The 21,889-nt window shown below is 32.6% G+C and overlaps 2 protein-coding genes across 2 annotated transcripts; one reads left to right on the top strand and one right to left on the bottom strand.

The window, feature by feature from the left end:
• The first annotated feature begins 3,623 nt into the window (after positions 1 to 3,623).
• Positions 3,624 to 4,815, top strand: LOC123225951 (expansin-A4-like). The gene is made up of 3 exons (XM_044650336.1): positions 3,624 to 3,822; positions 3,894 to 4,221; positions 4,336 to 4,815. The coding sequence occupies exons 1-3, from the start codon at positions 3,624 to 3,626 to the stop codon at positions 4,643 to 4,645; spliced, it is 837 nt and encodes a 278-aa protein (XP_044506271.1). The 3' UTR covers positions 4,646 to 4,815.
• A 337-nt stretch (positions 4,816 to 5,152) lies between these two features.
• On the bottom strand, positions 5,153 to 12,450 carry LOC123193473 (WD repeat-containing protein 3-like). The gene is made up of 12 exons (XM_044606488.1): positions 12,181 to 12,450; positions 11,504 to 11,719; positions 10,307 to 11,428; positions 9,271 to 9,393; positions 8,756 to 8,937; positions 8,411 to 8,642; positions 8,055 to 8,264; positions 7,454 to 7,582; positions 6,659 to 6,727; positions 6,359 to 6,481; positions 5,679 to 5,729; positions 5,153 to 5,596 (listed from the first exon to the last, which is right to left on the bottom strand). The coding sequence occupies exons 1-12, from the start codon at positions 12,415 to 12,417 to the stop codon at positions 5,429 to 5,431; spliced, it is 2,862 nt and encodes a 953-aa protein (XP_044462423.1). The 5' UTR covers positions 12,418 to 12,450; the 3' UTR covers positions 5,153 to 5,428.
• Between the last annotated feature and the right edge of the window lie 9,439 nt (positions 12,451 to 21,889).

The raw sequence follows: 21,889 nt of genomic DNA, 5'->3' as shown, positions 1-21,889 counted from the left end.
ATACTTTTGGTACAGGCAACGAAAAGATAGGTGGAGTGATCGTTCTTGTAACAACCCTGGTTCAATAACCCGGTCCACTGTTAAGATATTATCTACTTTGAACACACAGTCCATCATGGGTTTGCTTTTGGGCTTTGCAACCCAAAATGCGTCTTAACAGTTAAGGAGCTCATAGGCTATTTAACCAACCAAATTCTTCCACCACTAACCAATGTGGGATACAAACCCAGCATCTCTTTCGTGTTTTGTCGATGTGAGATTCGTCTAGGGATATCACATACACCCCCTCTTACGGGACTCAGCGTCCTCGCTGAGGTTTGCCCCACTATCGTTCAAGAAGACACGCGGAGTTGCTCTGATACCATTTGTAACATCCCTAGTCCAATAACCCGGCCCACTGTCAAGATATTGTCCACTTTGGACACACAGTCCATCATGGTTTTGCTTCTAGGCTTTGCAACCCAAAACGCGTCTTAAAAGTTATGGAGCTCACAGGCTATTTAACCAATCAAATTCTCTCACCACTAACCAATGTGGGATACATAGACAGAGTATAGATAGACCCGACATCTCTCTCGTGCTTTGTCGATGTGGGATTCGCCTATGTGATACCCCTAGGCGAATCCCACATCGACAAAGCACGGGAGAGATGCTGGGTCTGTATCCCACATTGGTTAGTGGTGGAAGAATTTGGTTGGTTAAATAGCCTGTGAGCTCCTTAACTGTTAAGACGCGTTTTGGGTTGCAAAGCCCAGAAGCAAACTCATTGTGGATTGTGTGTCCAAAGTGGATAATATCTTAACAGTGGGTCGGGTTATTGGACCAGGGTTGTTACAAATGGTATCAGAGCAACTCTGCGTGTCCTCTTGAACGATGGTGGCGCAAACCTCAGCGAGGACGCTAAGTCCCGTAAGGGGGGGTGTATGTGATACCCCTAGGGGAATCCCACATCAACAAAGCACGGGAGAGATACTGGGTCTGTATCCCACATTGGTTAGTGGTGGAAGAATTTGGTTGGTTAAATAGCCTGTGAGCTCCTTAACTGTTAAGATGCGTTTTGGGTTGCAAAGCTCAGAAGTAAACCCATGATGGACTGTGTGTCCAAAGTGGACAATATCTTGATAGTGGGCCGGGTTATTGGACCAGAGATGTTACAAATAGTATCAGAGCAGCTTCGCGTATCCTCTTGAACGATGGTAGGGCAAACCTCAGCGAGGATGTTGAGTCCCGTAAGGGGGGGGTGTATGTGATACCCTTAGGCGAATCTCACATCGACAAAGCACGGGAGAGATGTTGGGTCTGTCTATGTATCCCACATTGGTTAGTGGTGGGAGAGTTTGATTGGTTAAATAGCCTGTGAGCTCCTTAACTGTCAAAACGCGTTTTGGGTTGCAAAACCCATAAGTAAACCCATGATGGACTGTGTGTCAAAAGTGGACAATATCTTGATAGTGCGCCGGGGTTATTGGACCAGAGATGTTACAGTTCTTCTCTGCAATGATGTTTTGAACAGTTGTTCCTTTTTTAAATGAACCTGTTCTATTATTACGTTGTTTGGAATGCTTGTTCTCCTTGTATTGGAATGTTTGTTCCATCAATCCTGGAACTTTAGGATAAGCATTTTCGAATATGAGCCAAAATTATTTAACAAAACCAGCTCAACTCTGAAAAACTTGCAACTCCACCTAAAGCTTCAGTCACAGTTCAATAAAACCTGCTTGAACTGCATAATGTTAAAACCTAGTTGAACTGCATAAAGCTCCAATCTTAGTTTAGTTCTCATGTAGCCAAAATGTGCATAATGTTAAAACCTACTTGAACTGCAAAATTTTATTTTGGTTAATAAAGGAAGATCCATCTTAATGTTAACTTCTGATTAGGGGCAAAAGGCATCTCTTTACATGATTATTGACATGAAAGAGTTGTTCCGTTAAAGCTTGTTGAATGGGCATTCTTCATTGACCTCCTGGAGGTTTGGTTTAACTAATGACAGAATTGCTTGGTCTAATAAATAGGTAAGAGGTCCCTCGCATTTTAGGAGAGCTCTCTGATAATTTCAAGGGAGATAGTGACGATTTTAACAGATGCAATGGAGGATATATATATATATATAGCTGACTTTAGAGATTGTAAATCAAATTCTCCTCATGAAACAGTGTGAACTGTATAACATATTCACAAATCTGCCATCACGTTTCAGAAAACCTCTATGCCAGTTTCTTTGCTGAAGAATTTACAACACTTCTACTTTCACTGTAATTGACAAATTTGTTGATATTTCTGTTAAACTTGTCATTGCAATGCTTTACATATTTCATTTGCTGGATTTGGTAGATATTTCTGAAGAATTTACATATCAGTACTATTATTGTTAGTTTGATCTTTCAGTAGCCAATTACAGAACCATTTGGTAAGCAACTTCTTTAAGTCCTTCCAATTTCCAACCTTGTAGGAAGTATATACTGTAGCAGAAATTTGGTTTTTGAATCCCACACTGTCATGTTTTATTAAGATTTCAACCCAATCTGTATGTAACATTTTCATCGATAAGGTCTTCTTTTGTTATTAGGGATAAGAGAGAGAGACTCATTATTCTTGTTTATTACCAGAGCTTCATATATTACTTTTAGTCTGGTTTTCTTAAGTGGGCTGTCAACTCTCATTGAACAAGCTAGTCTTATTGCCTTATACCTATCATATCGACCATTTAGAGCTAGAACAAAGATCAAGCTTGATTTGGTTTTGACTGCATTATACTGCATGGATTTCTAAAATCAACTACTTCTCGAAAGACATGGAAGCATAAAGCAACTTATCCATTGCTAAACCAAGGGTTAGTTTTAGTGGTTAAACGAAAATACCTCTTCATGAAAAGTCAGAGTTTGATTAGCATAATTTCTTTCATGTGAAAAACCTAGACTGATTAACTTGAGATTAAATAGTAAATTGATATAACAAAGTGAAATATTGAATTATCCAATGCAATAGTTGTAAGTTTAGTCACTGTATCTCAGAGTTTATTTGTCTAACAAAGTTAGGTAGATTCCCTGTCATTATAAAAAAAAAAAGTTTATCCATGGCTGCTAAGCACATATTCTTGTTGGAGGGAATTAGAGCACTGGAAATCCTATCTCCTGATTTAATCCTCTCCAGCTCTACAGGTCATATGAGGAAATAAAAGAGTTCAAAATTATGTTAAGGCTTATCTTATTTGGATAACTTCAGTGGCATTGTTAGGCCTTTATATAACAAAAAATATTACAATTTTTTATTTTATTTTATTTGCTATATGCTTAATTTAACCCCTTGAATCATGTATTGTCTGTCATTCTTTCTATTACATCATTGTATAGCTTCTTATTTATTATATATTTATTTATAGCATGGGTTGTCGTCCGGTGGAGGACCATTCTATGTACAGAATGTGAATGAGTGGGCGACTGCTGCAAGATAATCTGACTCGCAAAACTCCTGAAAAATTGGTAGCCCTTCTATTTGCAAGGAGGAGCAAAAGATTTCATATCTTAAAAAAGGCACAACATGCTAATTTCTTCTGCAGTATATATATCCATGCAATCTATCGAACTTTAAAAAAGCAATTATCAAGGGAGTAAAGCATAAAAATGGCTTACCCATCCTCTTTTAACATTGCCATGGCATTGCCTACAAAATCCTTCGTGTTTATATTGTTTCTTTTAGCTGCTATGTTGCTTGAGTGTCAAGCTTCTGTGGCCCATATTAAACATCCAAAACCAAAATTTATGCCAGGTCCTTGGAAGAAGGCTCATGCCACCTTCTATCAAGGAAACGATGCATCATTTGGTATGGCCGATTTTATTCAATATATTAATATAATTATCATGCCTTTGATTTTGTGTTGCTTCTAAATTTGTATTTGCTTAAAGGTGGAGCTTGTGGCTACGAAGATATTGGCAAAGAAGGATATGGTAAAGGCACAGTAGCAGTAAGCACACCTTTGTTCAACAATGGATCAATTTGTGGAGCTTGTTATGAGATTAAATGCACTGAAAACCCCCAGTATTGCCACCCCGAACATTCGCTCATTGTCACAGCAACCAACCTGTGCCCACCAAGTCAAAATCAAGCAACTGAAAATGGCGGATGGTGCAACCCACCTCGTGAACATTTTGACATAGCTTATCCTGCATTTAACGAGATTGCAGAGTACACCGCCGGCATTGTCTCCATTGATTATCGGAGGTTTCATCTTTCATCTTCATCATCTACACATACGAAAATAACATGTGATTAAGCTTGCATGCATGCATGCATGAAATAGTTATGGTTATGAGTTAATTAGTTTGATTATTGCAGGGTTCCATGCCAAAAGCAAGGGGGGATTCGATTTACAATAACTGGGAATCCGTACTTCAACTTAGTGTCTGTGTGGAATGTAGGAGGAGCTGGAGATGTGGTTAAAATGTTGGTGAAGGGCAATAAGAAGTTGAAATGGACTGAAATGACACGAAATTGGGGTCAAAAGTGGCAGACGGATGCGATGATGGTTGGAGAGTCACTGACTTTTCGAGTTGGAACAAGTGATGGTAGAACCTCAACCTCATGGCATGTTGTGCCTGAGAATTGGCAATTCGGTCAAACTTTTGAGGGCAAGAACTTCAAGTAAAACCCAACCTGTATTATCCCTAGTTTATTTCTTTTCTTTTTTCTTTTTTCTTTTTTAAATCCTAACAATTCTATGATTTGTAGCAACCAAGGCTTCTTATGGTGAGCTTTAGGTAGCACGAGTGTTGTGCATTCTATTCTAGATTTTTTTGGGGTTTGTAAGTTGTAGCAATTTCCTCCCAAGTTTTGCGAGTTATAAGATGTAATAGGACAATCGGCTTACGATAATAACATTTGAACAATACTACATACATAAAATTACAATTAAATATTAAAATAATATGATATTTCCTAATTAAATAATATTTTATTTTTAATTTAAAATCAATTAATCATATAAATTATCCACGTATTTAATTGAATATTCAAAACAGTAAATATATAACTTTATTGAAAACATTTATGCACAAAAAAGTAGATTTCTTTACCATATAAAAAATTATAATACTTTTTTCCTAGTTAAATATTCTTTTCAAGTTTTATTTTGTAAATATAAGAATTGAAGAAATAAAAAATAAAAAAACCTATAAATAAGAGAATAGATATCACTGACATGTATTACAATAAACAAAACTTTAGAGAGGCAAAGCCCTCTTTCTACATGCTTTGAGCCACAACCAAAAAAAAAAAAAAATCAATTATAATAAAATAGACGTGCCTGTAGTTGTACATGCCCTTCCTACTGCCTGTTTTCTTGAGCCAACCAATGCATTTTATCATGTATGTTATCTTCAGCTTGTGCAGTAGTAAGTATTCTATACCTTCAAAATTTGACTTCTCAGCATCATGTCCAAGCATGTATATCACTTGATTTTTTCTGTTTTTTCTTTTTTCGTTTTTCAGTTTTTGTGTCTGCCCTTGCTTCCAAACATTTCGATTGATATGATCGAATTTCTTGTAATTTCGCCTTTGCATCTTGGAAGAGCGCATCTGACCTCAAAGCCATCAATTGCTGGAATCACAAACAAAAGTTAAAATCTTAGGCTTGTTTATTATAACAATTTGTAAAATTAGACATAAAATCAACCACCCACCTTGAGATGATCCATCGCAGCGAGATTAAAACCAACAGTATCTTTCCGTTCCTGATACAAGTTCACAGACCCTTTAGTCATTGAGTGATCTTCAAATTTATCATATATATTCTTTATCATGAAACAGCCAGACTGATTGAATTCTTAACAAAAAGAAAAAACAATGACACCATCATTTCAGTAAATTGATAGGAACCCCATTGATACAGAAAATTTAATACAATCATGGATATCACAATAACAGGTGGCTTCTTCAAGCATCATAACAAAATTTCATGCAATAAAATTCTTTGTAGCACGCAATTACATTCTATCAATGACAAAATTTAAAGGAATTATTCCATTTTGAAATAATAATAATAATGATAATAATTGCAAAGAATTGATAGATGTGATCATTTTACCACATCAATAATATATAATTTTGTGCAAACATGAAAGCACACTCATATATATAACATATCATCTTCATTCTATTAATTCTCGGAATACCAGATTTCAAGGTTAAATCATACAAAAAGATATTTCGTACAGAATTAACAGAGCAACACTGAAAAACAAATTTAATCAGGAGAAGGTCAGATTTTGGATACTCAGCTAACATATTACAGAATTTCCACTCACCTCACAGAACACAAATGTATACTTTAAAATAAAATTATAAATATAAATATATTTACCTTGACTCTTGCATATAGAAAGTCTTTTAGGGCAGTCAACACAGGTCTAGCTGCTGGAGTAGTAATTAACTGATTATGATGTATTTGCAATAGCACCATAGCAACCCTGCAAACGAGCTCAACCTGCATAACAATTATAATAGTATTACAAGTTATATTTTACCAAGATACATAAACCCATAAAAATGACATTTGCAAGGAATTTGAAGATAGGTAACCCAAAGCATAACAAAAGGCAGTATATTCTGTAACACTACAAGTGCCAAAAATTCTATATAATCAAAAGTGCAAAGAGGATACCTTATCAGGATTAGAAGCCCAATCCTTCAAATAAGACAGAAGCTTCAGAGCATCTGAGAATGGTAAGGCCTAAACAGAAAATAAATATCAAACTTTCAATTAAAAATTGATTTGTAAATATGATAAATGGATGAGCTCAACTATCCAAGAACTACTATAAAAACTACTTTAAAAAACCCAGCAAGAAAATATGTGAATTCTTGACATGCCTGACACAATCTTTTTTTACTTTTATAAGCAAAGGTCCAATTTTTCTTCCTCTTCTTAATCCCCTTTGTCTATTTAGCAATAGTTTTCAAACCCACATAGTATGAGACTATTATAGATGCACTAGATTTCTTATTAGTTTTTTTATTTATTCCGAGTGAACCAAAAACCAGCATTTTTGAGGAAGATAGGGAAAAAAATATACCAAACTCCAACAAAATAAGACATTAATTGTGGCGACAATGATGAGATATACACTAAATACAACATTTTGATAAACTTCCTAACTTGGACAACTTACATATACAGAGCACTTAATTTACAGCTTCAGTTAAAACATAGGAAATACAGACCGAAGGTATTAAATTAGCTATGATAAAACTAACCCACAGAAGGTTACTAGTCAAATAAATCAATGCTCATCAGAAGCAATTTGCTAAAAGCTTTATATCCTAAATTTCCGTCAACACAAAATTGTAAATAATTTAGCACAATGAAATTGATAATATTTGGTTTCCTACTTCTTTATTCAGAGAACTGGATACTATGCGGGATGGGAAAAAAAATGAATGAAGTGCTGTTGCTTACCAGCAATGTCTGCCCCAGATCATTAGTGTTAACATTTGAGAGTGTACGGAGAACGTAATCTGAGGGAGGGAGCCCAAGCATTCTTATATCTGGTTGAAACTCAGCAATACTTCCACTTGTTTTCTCTTCCTGAAAATCACAAAAATAAAGTATCAAATGTAATAAAAATGTTATAGGGTACTTTAAAGTCAGCCAATATTTTATTGTAGCAACTATATTCTGAATACAAGATATGCACCACACTGCCCATTTCCATACACTTTATCTGTACTCTTAAAACAATGCTTTTTTAAGAGCAAAACAAGGACATTCAGCATTAATATTTGTTGTAGAAAAACAAGATTATCCTAATTATTTGACCGTGCAACCTGAGGGAAGCTACTCTTGAACTCCTATCATACCTCTCTTGATTAAGAGAGGTGGTTTAATCTAAGTGGGTATAAAGCAGTGCAGTACGGTGCATGGTAACTTTCTTCTCTTATAAGTGTTGCTACAGTTGTCTAATAAGGGAACATTAATATACCTCATAAGACTTAAGAGAAAACAACAAAAACACAGATCAAATCCGGATGGTTGCTAGATAAAGGGAATGCTAAGATACCTCATGTTTAGCAATACGCTCCAATTCTTCTTCTGCTATGTCTAGAGCTTCAATAATCATATCAGTTGCTGTAAGGGTTTCTTGAGTTTTCTTCCCAGCTAAGGCCACTGCTCCCTCTTCTGGGAGTTCTTCCTTGGGTGCATACCTGTCTTCTATTGCATTGTCAAGGTCAGACTCAAACATTTCCTCCAGCCTCTTTTCTTTCTCTTCCTGCACTGGCAAGACTTCACTCAGGAAAAATTAAGGAAAAAAATAAGAAGCCAAAGCTTAACATGATTACAATCAGGAGAAAGGACCAACATCATCATTTTCTCCATACCACCTTATCACTGTAATAGTCTGAGACCAGATAGTACCTCAATGAAAAATGGCTCTTCTGTACGATCCCAACGACGTATAGATCGATCATGAGACCCTGTGACAATAAAATCACCACGGTTGCTCATCGCAAGACACCAAACATCAGCATGATGTCCTTGTAGAGTTAAAAGCAACTCAAACTTATCAGCATCCCAGTATTTGACAAGGCGATCTTTCCCAACACTAAACATGTAATGGGTGTTGCGCACAAATTGCACCGCCATGACACTGCCAAACAAATAGGTTGTTTAAACAAAATTTTACTCCAAATTCTACTGAGGAGATTTTAAATTCAATACGCTAGATTCTAATCTCATTATTCAATTATATAAACACATCACCTATCAGCATGTGCAAAAATGGATTTATGACAGTCACCAAAATCCAACCCCCAAATCTTCAAATTTTTGTCTGCAGAGCCAGTCACAATCAGATCTCCATCTGATGAAATATCCATGCAGAGGACAGGTAACTTATGGCCATATAAGGAAATGAAAAATTTGAGTGAATCCACAAAAAACACCTGAAATAAAAATGAACAGAAATGAATCAGGATAGAAAAATGCTTATAGTAACAAGAGAGAAAGGAAGTAATCATAAGGAGGTACTCCTAATGAAGGAAGACTATTACTGTGAAACAACCTAATTCATATTTTACAAGTCCTGCATGAGCAAGACTTGTGTTAGACGAAAGAAGCTATGGAAAACAGTTTTTTTGAGGCTCACACCAAAATATTATGACTTAGATGTTCTCATTACAATTCCACATATAAAATCGAAAACAATACAAAAGTCAAACCAGAGCAACAACTAAAGTAAAAATTCAAATATGGCACTATTAAAGAAAACAATAAACCTTCACAGTGCAGTCCAAAAGTGCAACAGCAATATACTTAGCATCAGGACTAACAGCAACAGCTAGAACATCATCATTCATCTTTGCAGTCCTTACATTTGACAACAAGAGAGGCTTAGAGTCCTGTCAAACAACTGAATCAATTTAGCATTCTAACATATCATACACTAAAAGAACGGTACAATCTCCAATCTCTATCATATAAAAGAAACATATTTCAGACATGAGCTGCTTAGATATATCTGCAGATACTGTAAAAGTGCAGGAAAAAGAAAAAAGAAGGATAAACACAAAATCAAAACAAGCCACCTCGGCAGTTTGAGGTGCGCTTTAGGGAACTATTAAGGTTTACAGGTAGAATAAACCCAAGTCTAATTTATTTTAGCTTGGTCTAGGTCTAATTTTATCATACCAAAGAATGCAAATCAAACAAAAATATACAAATTCCTTATAAATATAAACAGGTATCAATCTATATCTCTAGGGTCAACATATTTATTGACTTGAAAGATTGATTTATGTATATAAACAAAGTATCAATCTAAAATGGTTTGGTTCTTCACATAACTACTTTGGTTGGTTTACAATTTAGCGAGCCCTACCATTTCTAGCTTAGTTTGGATAGGCCAAAACTCATCTAAATCAAATGGTACACATCTCTATAAATTATAACTGTCAGAAATGATTTAGAAAATAAAAATACCCATATATGTGGTATGAAAATTGCATCAAACATATTATAAGGTCCCAAGGCAAGTGTCCTCTATTTATAAAAGAACATAACCATCCACAAGTATCAAGAGAAGACTAAAATTTGAATTCACTTACCGACACTCTCTCGCATATATACCTTGTTTCTAACACAGTGAACAAAAGGAAATATTTCAAATATACGCTCTCTTAAATGAAAGCACACAAATAGAACATGAATGTTCTCTACACATTGTTATCACACAGTCTTACGCTCTTCTTGTAGGAATTTCCAGAGCACAGACCTGGCAAATTAAAAGACCACAGGACAATGTATGAATCATACCTGACCAGGTTTCTGTTTAAATTTATACTCCCAGAATTTAACATCATGATCCGCACTTCCTGTCACAAAACCATCTTCATTTGGAATGGCAGCAATCCACTGAATGGAGCCGCCATGGGCTTCCACCACTTCCATGCAAGTACCACTTCCAATATCAATGATTTCTATTGTTCCACTCTTAGTTCCAACAAATGCATACTTGTTATTAGGAACAATCAGACCGCAGAGTCCATATCCAGAATCAATAGTTCGCAGGCAAGAACCAGTACTAGGATTCCAAATCTTCACTGCATTGTGGCTTGTTGACATCAAAAGAGTGTTATCAGCACTAAGTGTAAGACTTCTGATATCAGAACGATGTCCCTGTAGCTCAATAGCAAGTGTTTTTGTATTTGAAGAACTCTCAATAGAATAAAATTCCAATGAATTATTGTTCAGAGACAACGCTAAAGTAGCTACTGAGCTCTTTGGTTTAATTGGACAGAAGGAAATGGAAGAGATTTTTTTACTAGCTCGAATTGTTTGAAGCAGCTTAAAAACATCTGGAACTGTAACCACAAGGTTATTCCCGTCATCTTCAGCTCCATGATTTGTCTCTCCATTTTCAGTTATTTCAACTGCCCCTTTAATAGATTTCTTTTCTTTCTTCCTATGAATCCTACGTTTTGCTTTACGCTTTGCTTCAGCATCATCCAATACACGGAATATCTCAACTGTCTTACCAGCCACTTGAGAAGCCAGTAAATTTCCAGACTTACTAAATCTCACAGTTGCAACCCGATCTTTGTTTTGTCGCTGAATTTCACCAAAGTGCTTCAAAACTTGCCATTTATCTTGAGAGACTGTATCAGCATCATTCAAATTTTCTTTTCCACTGAGATCAGATATGGATTTCCTGTAAACTAAGTCATGCTTAACAGTATAAAATCTCAGTTCCACATCAGCTGAACCACTGACCAGGTATCTTTCCTCAGGATCAACATCTATGGACCATATTTCACTATGGTGACCACTAATTATTTGCATACAATGCTGGGTTTCTAGATCCCATACTCTCAAAAATTTATCCTTGGAAGAACTAACAAGCTTTTTACCAGCATCCAGAAAAACTAGGTCGGTGACCTAGAAGAAATAAGCAATAGCACTCAGCAAACAATCCAAGCTATGGATATGGATAAAATTCTGTAAATAACAAACCTGATCACGATGCCCACGGAGGCGAAAGAGACCCGTCTCACCAATCACATCCCATAATATAACATCATTATCTTTGCTTCCAGATGCAAGCAAAGAACCAAGCTTGTTATACCTTAAAGCTGTGACAGCCCCTTTATGTCCATTCAATGTGGTCTCACAAGTTCCCTTGTCACCATCCCAAATTCTTATACTACCATCGGCATACCCACTTGCCACCTACATTAAGACCAATTTTCCAAATTTAAGAATTAAAAATATATTTAAAACAGTGCAGACATAACCACAAAAGTTACAACCGTCAAATTTTTGAAAAATTGTAAAAAGACCAAAAAAATAGCCCAAATTCCATTAGAGCTTATTTGTTCCTTTTTTTCAGATATTCAATAGAAATCTCATGAAGTTTGGCTACATTAATGCCTACCAGCTAGTTTCAAAATTCGCCAGAAACCTCCTCGAAGTTAAGAAAACAATAATTTATTTCCTAAAATCATTGCATACCTCGTCAAGTTTCACAAATTTATCAAAAACCTCCAATACAAAGCGCCTTTATGTCTGCTCTCCAAATAGATGGGTCGACCAGTAAAATATATTGAATTGAATCATTTTTTTTCTTCATTAATCATCCACTTTTCTTATCTCCTAAGCAAAGAAACATAAGCTAAGTAAGAAATACATACCAGAGAAGAAGGTGAAGAGGCTAAAGAGGTGACAGCGAGGGAGGGACCGGCACGTGAGGAAGTAGAAGGGACTAGGGATTTGGTGCAGACGCCTTGACGGACGTGCCAAACTCCGACTTTCTCAAGAGCCGGAGCAAGCAAGTGCTTGCCTGAGCTGTCGTATGTGATGTTTGAATCGACGGACACTATGACTCCAAAGGCAGCCGCTGGTTCGTACCTTAGGTACGCCTTCACCATGGCTGCGTTATGCTAAAATTTTGTTGAGCGAGGTTTTTCAAGGGTTTAATCATTTTAAGTATTCCGTCTCATCTCATGGGTCAAATACCAGGCCCAAATTTAGGCAACTTTTTGGGCTAAGAAAGCCCAAACTATTAAAGAGCTCCTCCTTTCCTGTTACCATAAAAGCCCTCCTTTATTATAGGATTATTTATTTTTTTAACATTGAAGAGTAGAGTAAATTTGAAATACCAAACAAAATAATACAAATAAAATTATGCATATAAATAAATTATATAAATTTATTTATATAAATTAAGATGATAATTTATAATTATGTGATATCATTGTTTATTTTTTATTTCAAAATCATTAAATCAAATGTAACTATATTAAATTATATAAATAAGTTTATAAAATTTATTTACACGTATAACATTACATGAAATGATACAATAACTGATTGTCATATGAACCGAGGATAATGCCACCCATGCAGAGACATTATGTTTCAAATAAGGACAAATAACTATTTCCCACCTAAGGTTTGATGTAAATCCAATTTTTCATCCATTAATTATTAAAAATCTAAATATTCATTCATCTATTAAATTTTATTATTACTATTAAGAATAAAATCATCATTTAATAAAAATATTTGAAAAAATTATAAACTCATCATATGTTCCTCCAGGTTTAAAAACTAACAATTTTCCCCTACCTTCTCTTCACTAAAAGTTTGAAAAATCATTGTATCTCCCTTAAAGTTTGCATTTTCTCCCTCGTCACTTCTCCGATGACTAAAGTTGACCAACCTCCACGCTCCCATCTCTCGAATGAGGACAAATCATCAATCGATGATTCAATGGCAAGAATTCGTATGATGCACAGATTCATGCATCACACAGATCAGTCAGACAAAAAGTTTAGGTCTTCATCCAATCCACAGATCTATGCATCGCATAAATCCTCACCAACAAATCATCGACTGACCTTCTATTGGTTGATGATTTGTCCTCGTCTAGAAGATAGGAGGGCAGAGGTTGTTGGCTCCAGTTGTCGGAGAAGCGGCAAAGGAGAAAATGCAAATCCAAAGGAAAAATAGTGATTTTTCAAACTTTGAGTGAGGGGAAGGTGGAAGGTGATTTTTAGTTTTTAAATCTAGGAAAAAAATGTGATGAGTGTATAATTTTTTCAAATTATTTTTATTAAATGATGATTTTATCCCTTCCAATAATAATGAAATTTAATAAACAGAAAAGTATTTGGATTTTTGATAGTTAATTGGTGGGAAGTTGGATTTATATCAAACCTTGGGTGGGAAATAATTATTTGGCCTTCAAATAATTGGCAAATTACAAAGTAAATTCGCTTGTGTTTTCCTTTTTCCACTCTCACAATTTACTCAGGCGCTCAATAAGAAAGACATTTAACTGTTCTTGTCCTCCATGAACAGGTAGGAGATGGCTATGTATGTATAACAGATAAAATCATCTATAGATGGAGAAAGTCGAGTCATCCCAATGTATATATAAATAAAAATAACTGTTTAAGATAACATAGTGCCATAAGATATTTTTACACGAAAAGACAGGGAAAAATTAAAGAACATAATCCTATCTTATTGGGAAAGCCTTGTTATTGAACCAGGTGGGAAAATGGCCGATAGTGGAAGGCGCCCACAAATTGGGAATATTATATAGATACGAATGAGCCATATGAGCTCACCAGGCATGCTGCAAATTAATTAAATAGGAAAATAATACATAAAAAGAAATCGGCGGTGGAGAAGGTCGGTAGCCGGCAGAAGAGAAGAAGGTGATAAATGGGTTAGTAATATTTTATGAACCGCCCATTATTTCTCTATCACATAATCATAGGAAGATGAGATCATACAAGAGAAGAAGGCCAAACCAAAAGACTTTAAGTTGTTTTGGTGAGTGGCATTATCCTCATATGTCAAAATCACATGCTACCGACCGAGTTTACTAAGAGATTACCATGTGCTCGTAGCAGATTGAACATTCTTTATAGGCCAAAGGACTTTTTCCCCCTCAAGTTTACTTAAGTCCGCAAAATTATAGTCATAAAATTTGAAAAACTTGAAATTTTACTTATGACATAATTACCATTAAAATTCTCTGTTAGAAATTAAGGTAAAATTGTTATTTTACTAATAATATTAAAAAAATAAAATTCATTAGATTTTCTCTTCTAAGTTTTAAAAACTAATAACTTCACTTCTATCTAAAATTTTTTAACTTTGAAAAGTCACATTTTCTCTCAAATTTTTTCTTTATCTCTCCAGACACCATCTCTGACACCGATGACCTCCTCTCTTCATCCTAAACCATTGATCAATACATGTAAATAAATCTGGAACGAATATCTTCATTGAAGACGAAGAGATTTGCCAAGATCTGGGCAAAGAGATTCCAAATCTCTTCGTCGATGAAGAGATTTGGAGTCTCTTCACCCATATCTCTTCGTCGATGAAGAGATTTTGTCGTCGTCCTTTTCAGATCACCGGAGAGGAAGAAAAAAATTCTAAGGTTTTGAGAGGGAGTATAACTTTTCAAAGTACAAAAAACTTTAGAAAGAGTAAAATATTAGTTTTTAAAACTTAAGAGAAAAAAAATGTAATAAATTTTTATTTTTTAATATTATTAGTAAAATAACAATTTTACCCTTGATTTTGACAAAAAAATTTAATCCAATTGGTCATAAGATGAGATTTTAGGTTTTTTAAATCTCGTGAGTGTGATTTTAGGATCGCACCTAAATTTAGGTGGGACATAGGCCTTTGGCCTTTAACATATCATGAAAGTGGCAGCATTAAAATGCATATAGTTGTTAGGTAGAATCATAAACCAAATTTGTTCTCTGTAAAGTGAAGGCATGCATGCAATTGGGTCTGGCCAGGCATCTTCAATAGTGGAGTCTAAGAGGTGGCGGTTCAAAGGTGGATATATTGTGGGGTGGGTTGGTTGGTTCATTTAATTATCAGGTGGATAAAAAGTAGATTACATGTGGATCTATCACAATGCTACTTGACATTTCTTTTGTCACTAGTTGCATTAACCGATCCCTAAATAAAGTTAAAGTGAAGTTCCACAACCTTGATATAATTGAAGGAATTTACGCGGACGTAAAAGAGAGAATACATACATACATACATACATACATACATGAACAAATTCTGGTACTTCAAAGAGTTCTTATGGTTTTAATATATGTGTTCTTAATTCAAATCCTTGATATCATCGATAATTGAAGGAGTCATTTGTTTTTCAGTAAATAAAAATTATTTTGATAATCTATATTTTATTTTTTACAATATCTTATTTGATTTGCTCATAATAAAATATTACGATAATTTTCTATTACCAAATTGATGTCATAGGTAATATAAGTGATAATTTGATTACCACATTTACCTTATGTATTAAAATATTACTCAAGTAATATCGATTTTATTTTAATTATATTATTATTTATTAATTTTTTAGAACAAAAATAATATTATTTTCAATTAATATAACAAGTAATATAAAAAAATATTTTATAATAATTATATCCAAAGATATTTAAGTAAAATTATATACTGGTATAATTTATCTTAATAATCTTTTAAGTAATCTATTTTTAATATAATTTTTTTATTTTGATAATAAAATATTACTCAAATTAAACACACCATAAAAATATAAAAATAATTAAACTTATCACATTAATATATAAATTTTAAAAGTCAACTATAAAAGAAATTTATGTTATTTTACAACAAAATTTACTAATAAATCTTAAAGGGAGGTGGAAAAAATATCATTTTTAAAGTTTAAGCATAAAAAAATGTATTACAAATTTTAGAAATAATCGATCTTATAATTTGTGATTATTTCAAAATCAGTGAATGGGATATAAATTTAAAACAAAACAAAACACATACGAGGTTACTGGTGAGAATAGAATAAAAGTGAGATGACATCATATAACTATACATATATAGAAGAGTTTTTTATGTGACTTAGAGTGGAATTCATGAATGTAATTGGCCTATAGAAAGAGATAAAATAAATAAATATAGTTTATTAAGAGAAATATACATAGGAATGACATGCGTGCACTTGTAAAATAATCATCTTTAAATTGACTCCAACTTGCTTTCATTGGTCACGCCCCCAGTTATTTGTCACAATAAATTATTAGCTCAAACCATAAACTTTATAGTATATCAAGAAAATATAAAATTATCTTAAGAAGCCTTTCTACAATAATGAAATATGTTTGAGAAGACAATTATAAACGACATGTTTGTCTTCAAAGTTAATTAATTAATTATTTTATTTTTATTTTTTAACATTTTATTGCTAGTTGCTATTTTAATATGCCAGCATGTTACATCATTTTATATACTATGAAAAAAAAAAAAAGATAAATTTATCATTTACATTAAATAACATTAATTTAACCATTTTTAAAGCATAATAACCATATAGATACGGTCAGCCGTCAGCATGACATTTTCTCACTCTAGTTTTATTTTCTTTACATATTTTCATGCACAGTGCAGTGGTAAAATGATGAAAGGATCTTTCATCAATTTTGCAATGTCTACGAAAATTGAACACCAATTTCTCTCTCAAAACGTTGTCACTTATGGCATTGAACACTATTTTGATTATGGCATTGGGTTTAAATAGGATTTAACTGATTAATTCCCAAGGAAATTGGTCGTTTTATTTTAGGGATGTATGTAATGATAACTTATAATATATATATTACTTGCAAAAAAAAATAAAAACTTGTAATATATATCATACAATAGATGAAATCATGTTTTTATTTTTAAAAATACTACATGTACCAAAATTGGGTACATAGTTTGGTAGGCCCAAGGACGATTCCTCTTCCCCTAGAAAGATTTAATGTATTTTCAAAATCATATCTGTAAAATTTGAAAAGTCAGAAATCTCATTTATAGGTTAAACTCTGTTAAAAAAGGCAAGAGTAACTTTAGTTAGTTTCTGAAACTGTGGAGAGAAAACATAATAAAATGATTATTTTATCTTTACCTCTTTTAACATAAGTTAGTTTATACCTTTGAGAATACACTCAAATTTTGACTTATGGGGGAGGAGGAGAATAGTCCTTTGGCCTAGTTTGGTACCCACTCGCATGTCAACACACCATTTACCACGATGGCATATTGCCACGTTAGATATCAAGTTTTAATTTTTTTTTTAACATTTTACACCCATATAACTATTCACACAAAACTTAATTACAAAATCTAAAATTAAATAACGTATCTCAACACACCCGCATCAATCCCCATTTTTCCTCCACTATCATTAACTATCGCTTTTCAAAACCACCATTGATCTTCATTTTGTAAAACCATTGTTACTTCCGTTCCAGTTGAATTTTACTTTTAAAAATAGGCTAAAGGACTTATTCCCCCTCTCTGCCCCCCCCCTCCAAGATTTAGTGCATTCTCAAAGTCACACCTATAAACTAACTTTTATTATAATAGGTAATGGTAAAATCGTTATTTCATTAATAATATAAAATTCATTATGTTTTTCTCATAGTTTTAAAAACTAACAATTTCACTTATATCTAATGTTTTTTAACTTTCAAAAGTAACATTCCCCCCTCCAAACCTAGAGATTATTTTCTAGACATTCTCCAACCATTATCTCTAGTAACCAATGATAACGCTTCAATCCACTATTTCGTTGGCCACTAGATCTTCACTTTCTGATGGAAAAAGAGGTGACAAAGATGCGTCTTTATCAATTATAGACGAATCAATGAAGATGCATCAATTCGTTTAAATGGACAATCTCTTCGTTGATTCTAGATGAATCGACAAAGACGAGCATCTTTTTCGATTCTTCTAGAATCGACAAAAACTCTTGTCTCCATCGATTCATCTAGAATCGATGAAGACTTCTTCAATTCCAAAAGAATTGATGGAGTCAACGAAGATAGATCTTTGTCGATTCTTCTAGAATGGACGAAGATGCGTCTTCGATGTGTCATCTATAATCTTTGGAGGTGGCCAATGAGATGGTGGGTTCAAGCTCTTTCTCCGATGGCCAAAGATGGTGGTCGGATAGCCTTTGAAAAATAAATCCTAAATTTTGAGAGAGAAAATACTACTTTTAAAAGTTAAAAAACTTTAGACATAGGTAAATCTATTAGTTTTTAAAATTATGGGAGAAAAACATAATGAATTTTATATATTCTTAATATTATTAATAAAATAATGATTTTACTCTTATTTATTTTAACAAACGTTAGTCTATGAGTGGAACTTCTAATTTTTCAAATATTACGAGTGTAATTTTGAGAGCGTGCTAAAACATGAGAGGAAATAGTGCTTTAGCCTTAAAAATAATATATGAATTTTATCTGTGCATGAGAATTTTTTTTTTTTTTTTTTTACACCTTTATGGATGAAAAAGACAAATCTGGCGAACCCTGGTGTGGAAAATACCATTGAGCCCATATATATATTATAAGACTAATGTCTTCTATTAACATAGTTTATGGTAAAATGAAATCAAATCCGGCAGTCCATTATCGTACTAAAAATAAATTTTATTAACGTAGAAACGGCCAACACATGGACATCATCAATCTAGTTTATATTTTTGTACAACAAAATCTTTCATATATATTATAGTTTATATAATATTTAAATAATAAAATTATATATATCTAATTTTAATATATAATTTATGTATATATTAAAGATAAAAATAATCTTTAATCTTATAATGATACATAATCTATATATATAAATTGTATATAAAAAATAAATATACATAATATTATTTATATTTAAACCAAGACGTATTATAAAGTAAAGACTAAAGCTATAATATTATGAAAACTTAAGAGCAATATATTTCTTGTAACATAATAAAGTGTGACTAGTTGATAAGAACAATTAATTAATTTTACAAATGAAGAATATTTTTGTTGCTTAATTTGGATCTGTTTTTGTTTTCCAGCTTGTGATAATATAGTTTATGGCAACTAGCAAGGAAACTGTTATAATACATTAACATATGAACAAATTCTATATGCAAATAATATTTTTTCACGAATTTACTATATGATGGAGACCATAATATAAATAATAACCAAACTATCCTTGAGGATTTTTTTTTTTTGAAACTTAAATATGTATTTATTTTTTAATATTAACATTTTATAAACTTGAGCACTGTTCAAATTTAAATTACAAGATAAGCTCTCATTGTCATATCATCAGCTTCAACTAATCTCCATTATAAATACTGGATGGGACCCACATCACACCAATACCAAATTAATTGCACTCCATATTTAAAAATTAAATTTAAATAAGTAATTAATTAGAAAATAAAAGTATTTGAGGTGGCTGTTAGTCTTACAAGGGTTATTATTAGGTGATTCGCAGTGTAGAATAATAAAAATACTGGAAAAGACGGATTCCTTTCAAGTTTGTGTGGGGCCAATTTAACAAATCACGATCAACCACAAACCAAGCCAAATCAAAATTAAGTGATGAACGGAGGATTTACAGCGACGTATTTATCGCTTTGTTATTAAATATCTGCACAATTTATCAACGTCGAAGACTCTAGGCTTCAAAGAACCGCGAAATAAAATATTAATTTATTATATTAAAAAATCCACTGCCATATGAGGTAAGCATGGGCACACCATCTTGTTAATTAGGGCGCCCCTATATTCATTAATTGATTACTGATTGAAAGTTGAAACATCAACTCTTGGCGATTTCTTCTCAACTGTCAAAACACCGAACTGTCTTTTACTGATGCGGTGATTATCTAAATCAAATTAAATTTATGCATAACTTTGACCGTACAAAAAATTTTGAAAAAAACATTAAAAAACAATATAATTACATCTATAAATTTATATATAAATAATAATATATTATAATATAATTTAAAAAATATTTTATTTTTAATTTTTAATTATCTAATATATAATGACATATTTTTATTTATATGTAAAAATTACACATATAATATTATTAAAAAAGAGTAGTTTATATATACAAATAACGATATATTATCGTATAATTAGATAATTAAAAATAAAAAATATTCAATCACATGATAACAAATCGTTGCTTATATATATAACACTACAATAAAAAAAAGTAATATTATATGTATAATTGAATATGATATCATCTTTGAAACATTGTGCACAAACAAAAGCAAAATAACTACATGTTCTTATGCAAACACCTCTAATCTAAGCCAAGAGACATCCTTGTCTACACTCCAAGCAATTTGCTTTCTCGCTCTTGCTTAAGTGATTGCTTCTATAAAACAACACTGAATTCATTTCAAGTCCGTTGTAAACTAGACATGGAGGTTGGTTTATTCGCCGCTGTAGTCCATAAATCTTCCCACTTCTTCAACACCCCAAACTTTTTTACAAAAACTGCTTTTTTTTACACTAGGTTACCACAACTTTTATAAAGGGTCGAAAAAAAACATAAATTTTTATTGTTTGTTTTGTTCTAAAGGAGAAGAAACAAATTACCTATGTCGAGAATTTCACATAAGTGAATGAGATCATCTTTAAAGACATGGATATTCAAATCTCCGTTGTTCATGTGTTTAAGAGATTGATGAGAAAAAAATATAAGAGATTTACTTATCTTATTGCTGGTGTTATGTTAAGTTTTAAAATTACTTTCATGATTGAATCTTATAAGTTTTTTTTGAAAATTTGAGGTAAAATACTTTATATGTAGATAGACACTTTTGAAAATGTATATATGTTTAACAATTGGGTTGTCTTTAATAGAATAGAAAAGTTTTTCTCTCTAAAACATTTTGCACAATTGTTCTCTTGGGTGTTGATATAAGTTTTTTGTTTTCTTATTGTTTCTTAAATCTTGGAATTTTTTAATGAAAATTATGTCTTTGTAATTATAATTTCGTTCGAATGCTACTTTGAACAACAATCATGGGCAATGTCTTTAGGAGAAAAATATGAGTTTAAAAGCATGCGATGAACTCAAAATGCTTCAAGAAATGATGAGAGAAGGATTTGACCTCTTGGATACTTTCAACATATGTGATTATCAATCATGAACAAGTTTCTTTTATGACCCTTTTCATATCATTGAATGTTGCTCAAAACTCCTCCCTTGAGTTAGTCAATTCATCAAATAGATAGTTGATGAACATCAACTTAGTGAGTCAAAGAAAACATGTGATAATTAATAACAATTTTGTCAATATAGACTATGACAAAATGCTATAATAAAATCTAGTTAAAATAGATTTCATCAATAATAGAATTGTACGAGAAGTGATAGATCTAAGAGATATAGTAGATTTAGATTAAGATAATGACATCAAAAAATTATATATAAATCAAAAATATAATAACAATAAGAAAGTCTAACCCTCAGGGTGGATAGAAATTTTATTTTTTGGGAGCTAAA

The sequence above is a fragment of the Mangifera indica genome, chromosome 1, assembly GCF_011075055.1.
Source record: "Mangifera indica cultivar Alphonso chromosome 1, CATAS_Mindica_2.1, whole genome shotgun sequence".
NCBI classification, from domain to species: Eukaryota; Viridiplantae; Streptophyta; class Magnoliopsida; order Sapindales; family Anacardiaceae; genus Mangifera; species Mangifera indica.
Note: the sequence above shows the minus strand (reverse complement) of the source record. Positions and strands in the feature narration are given on the sequence as shown.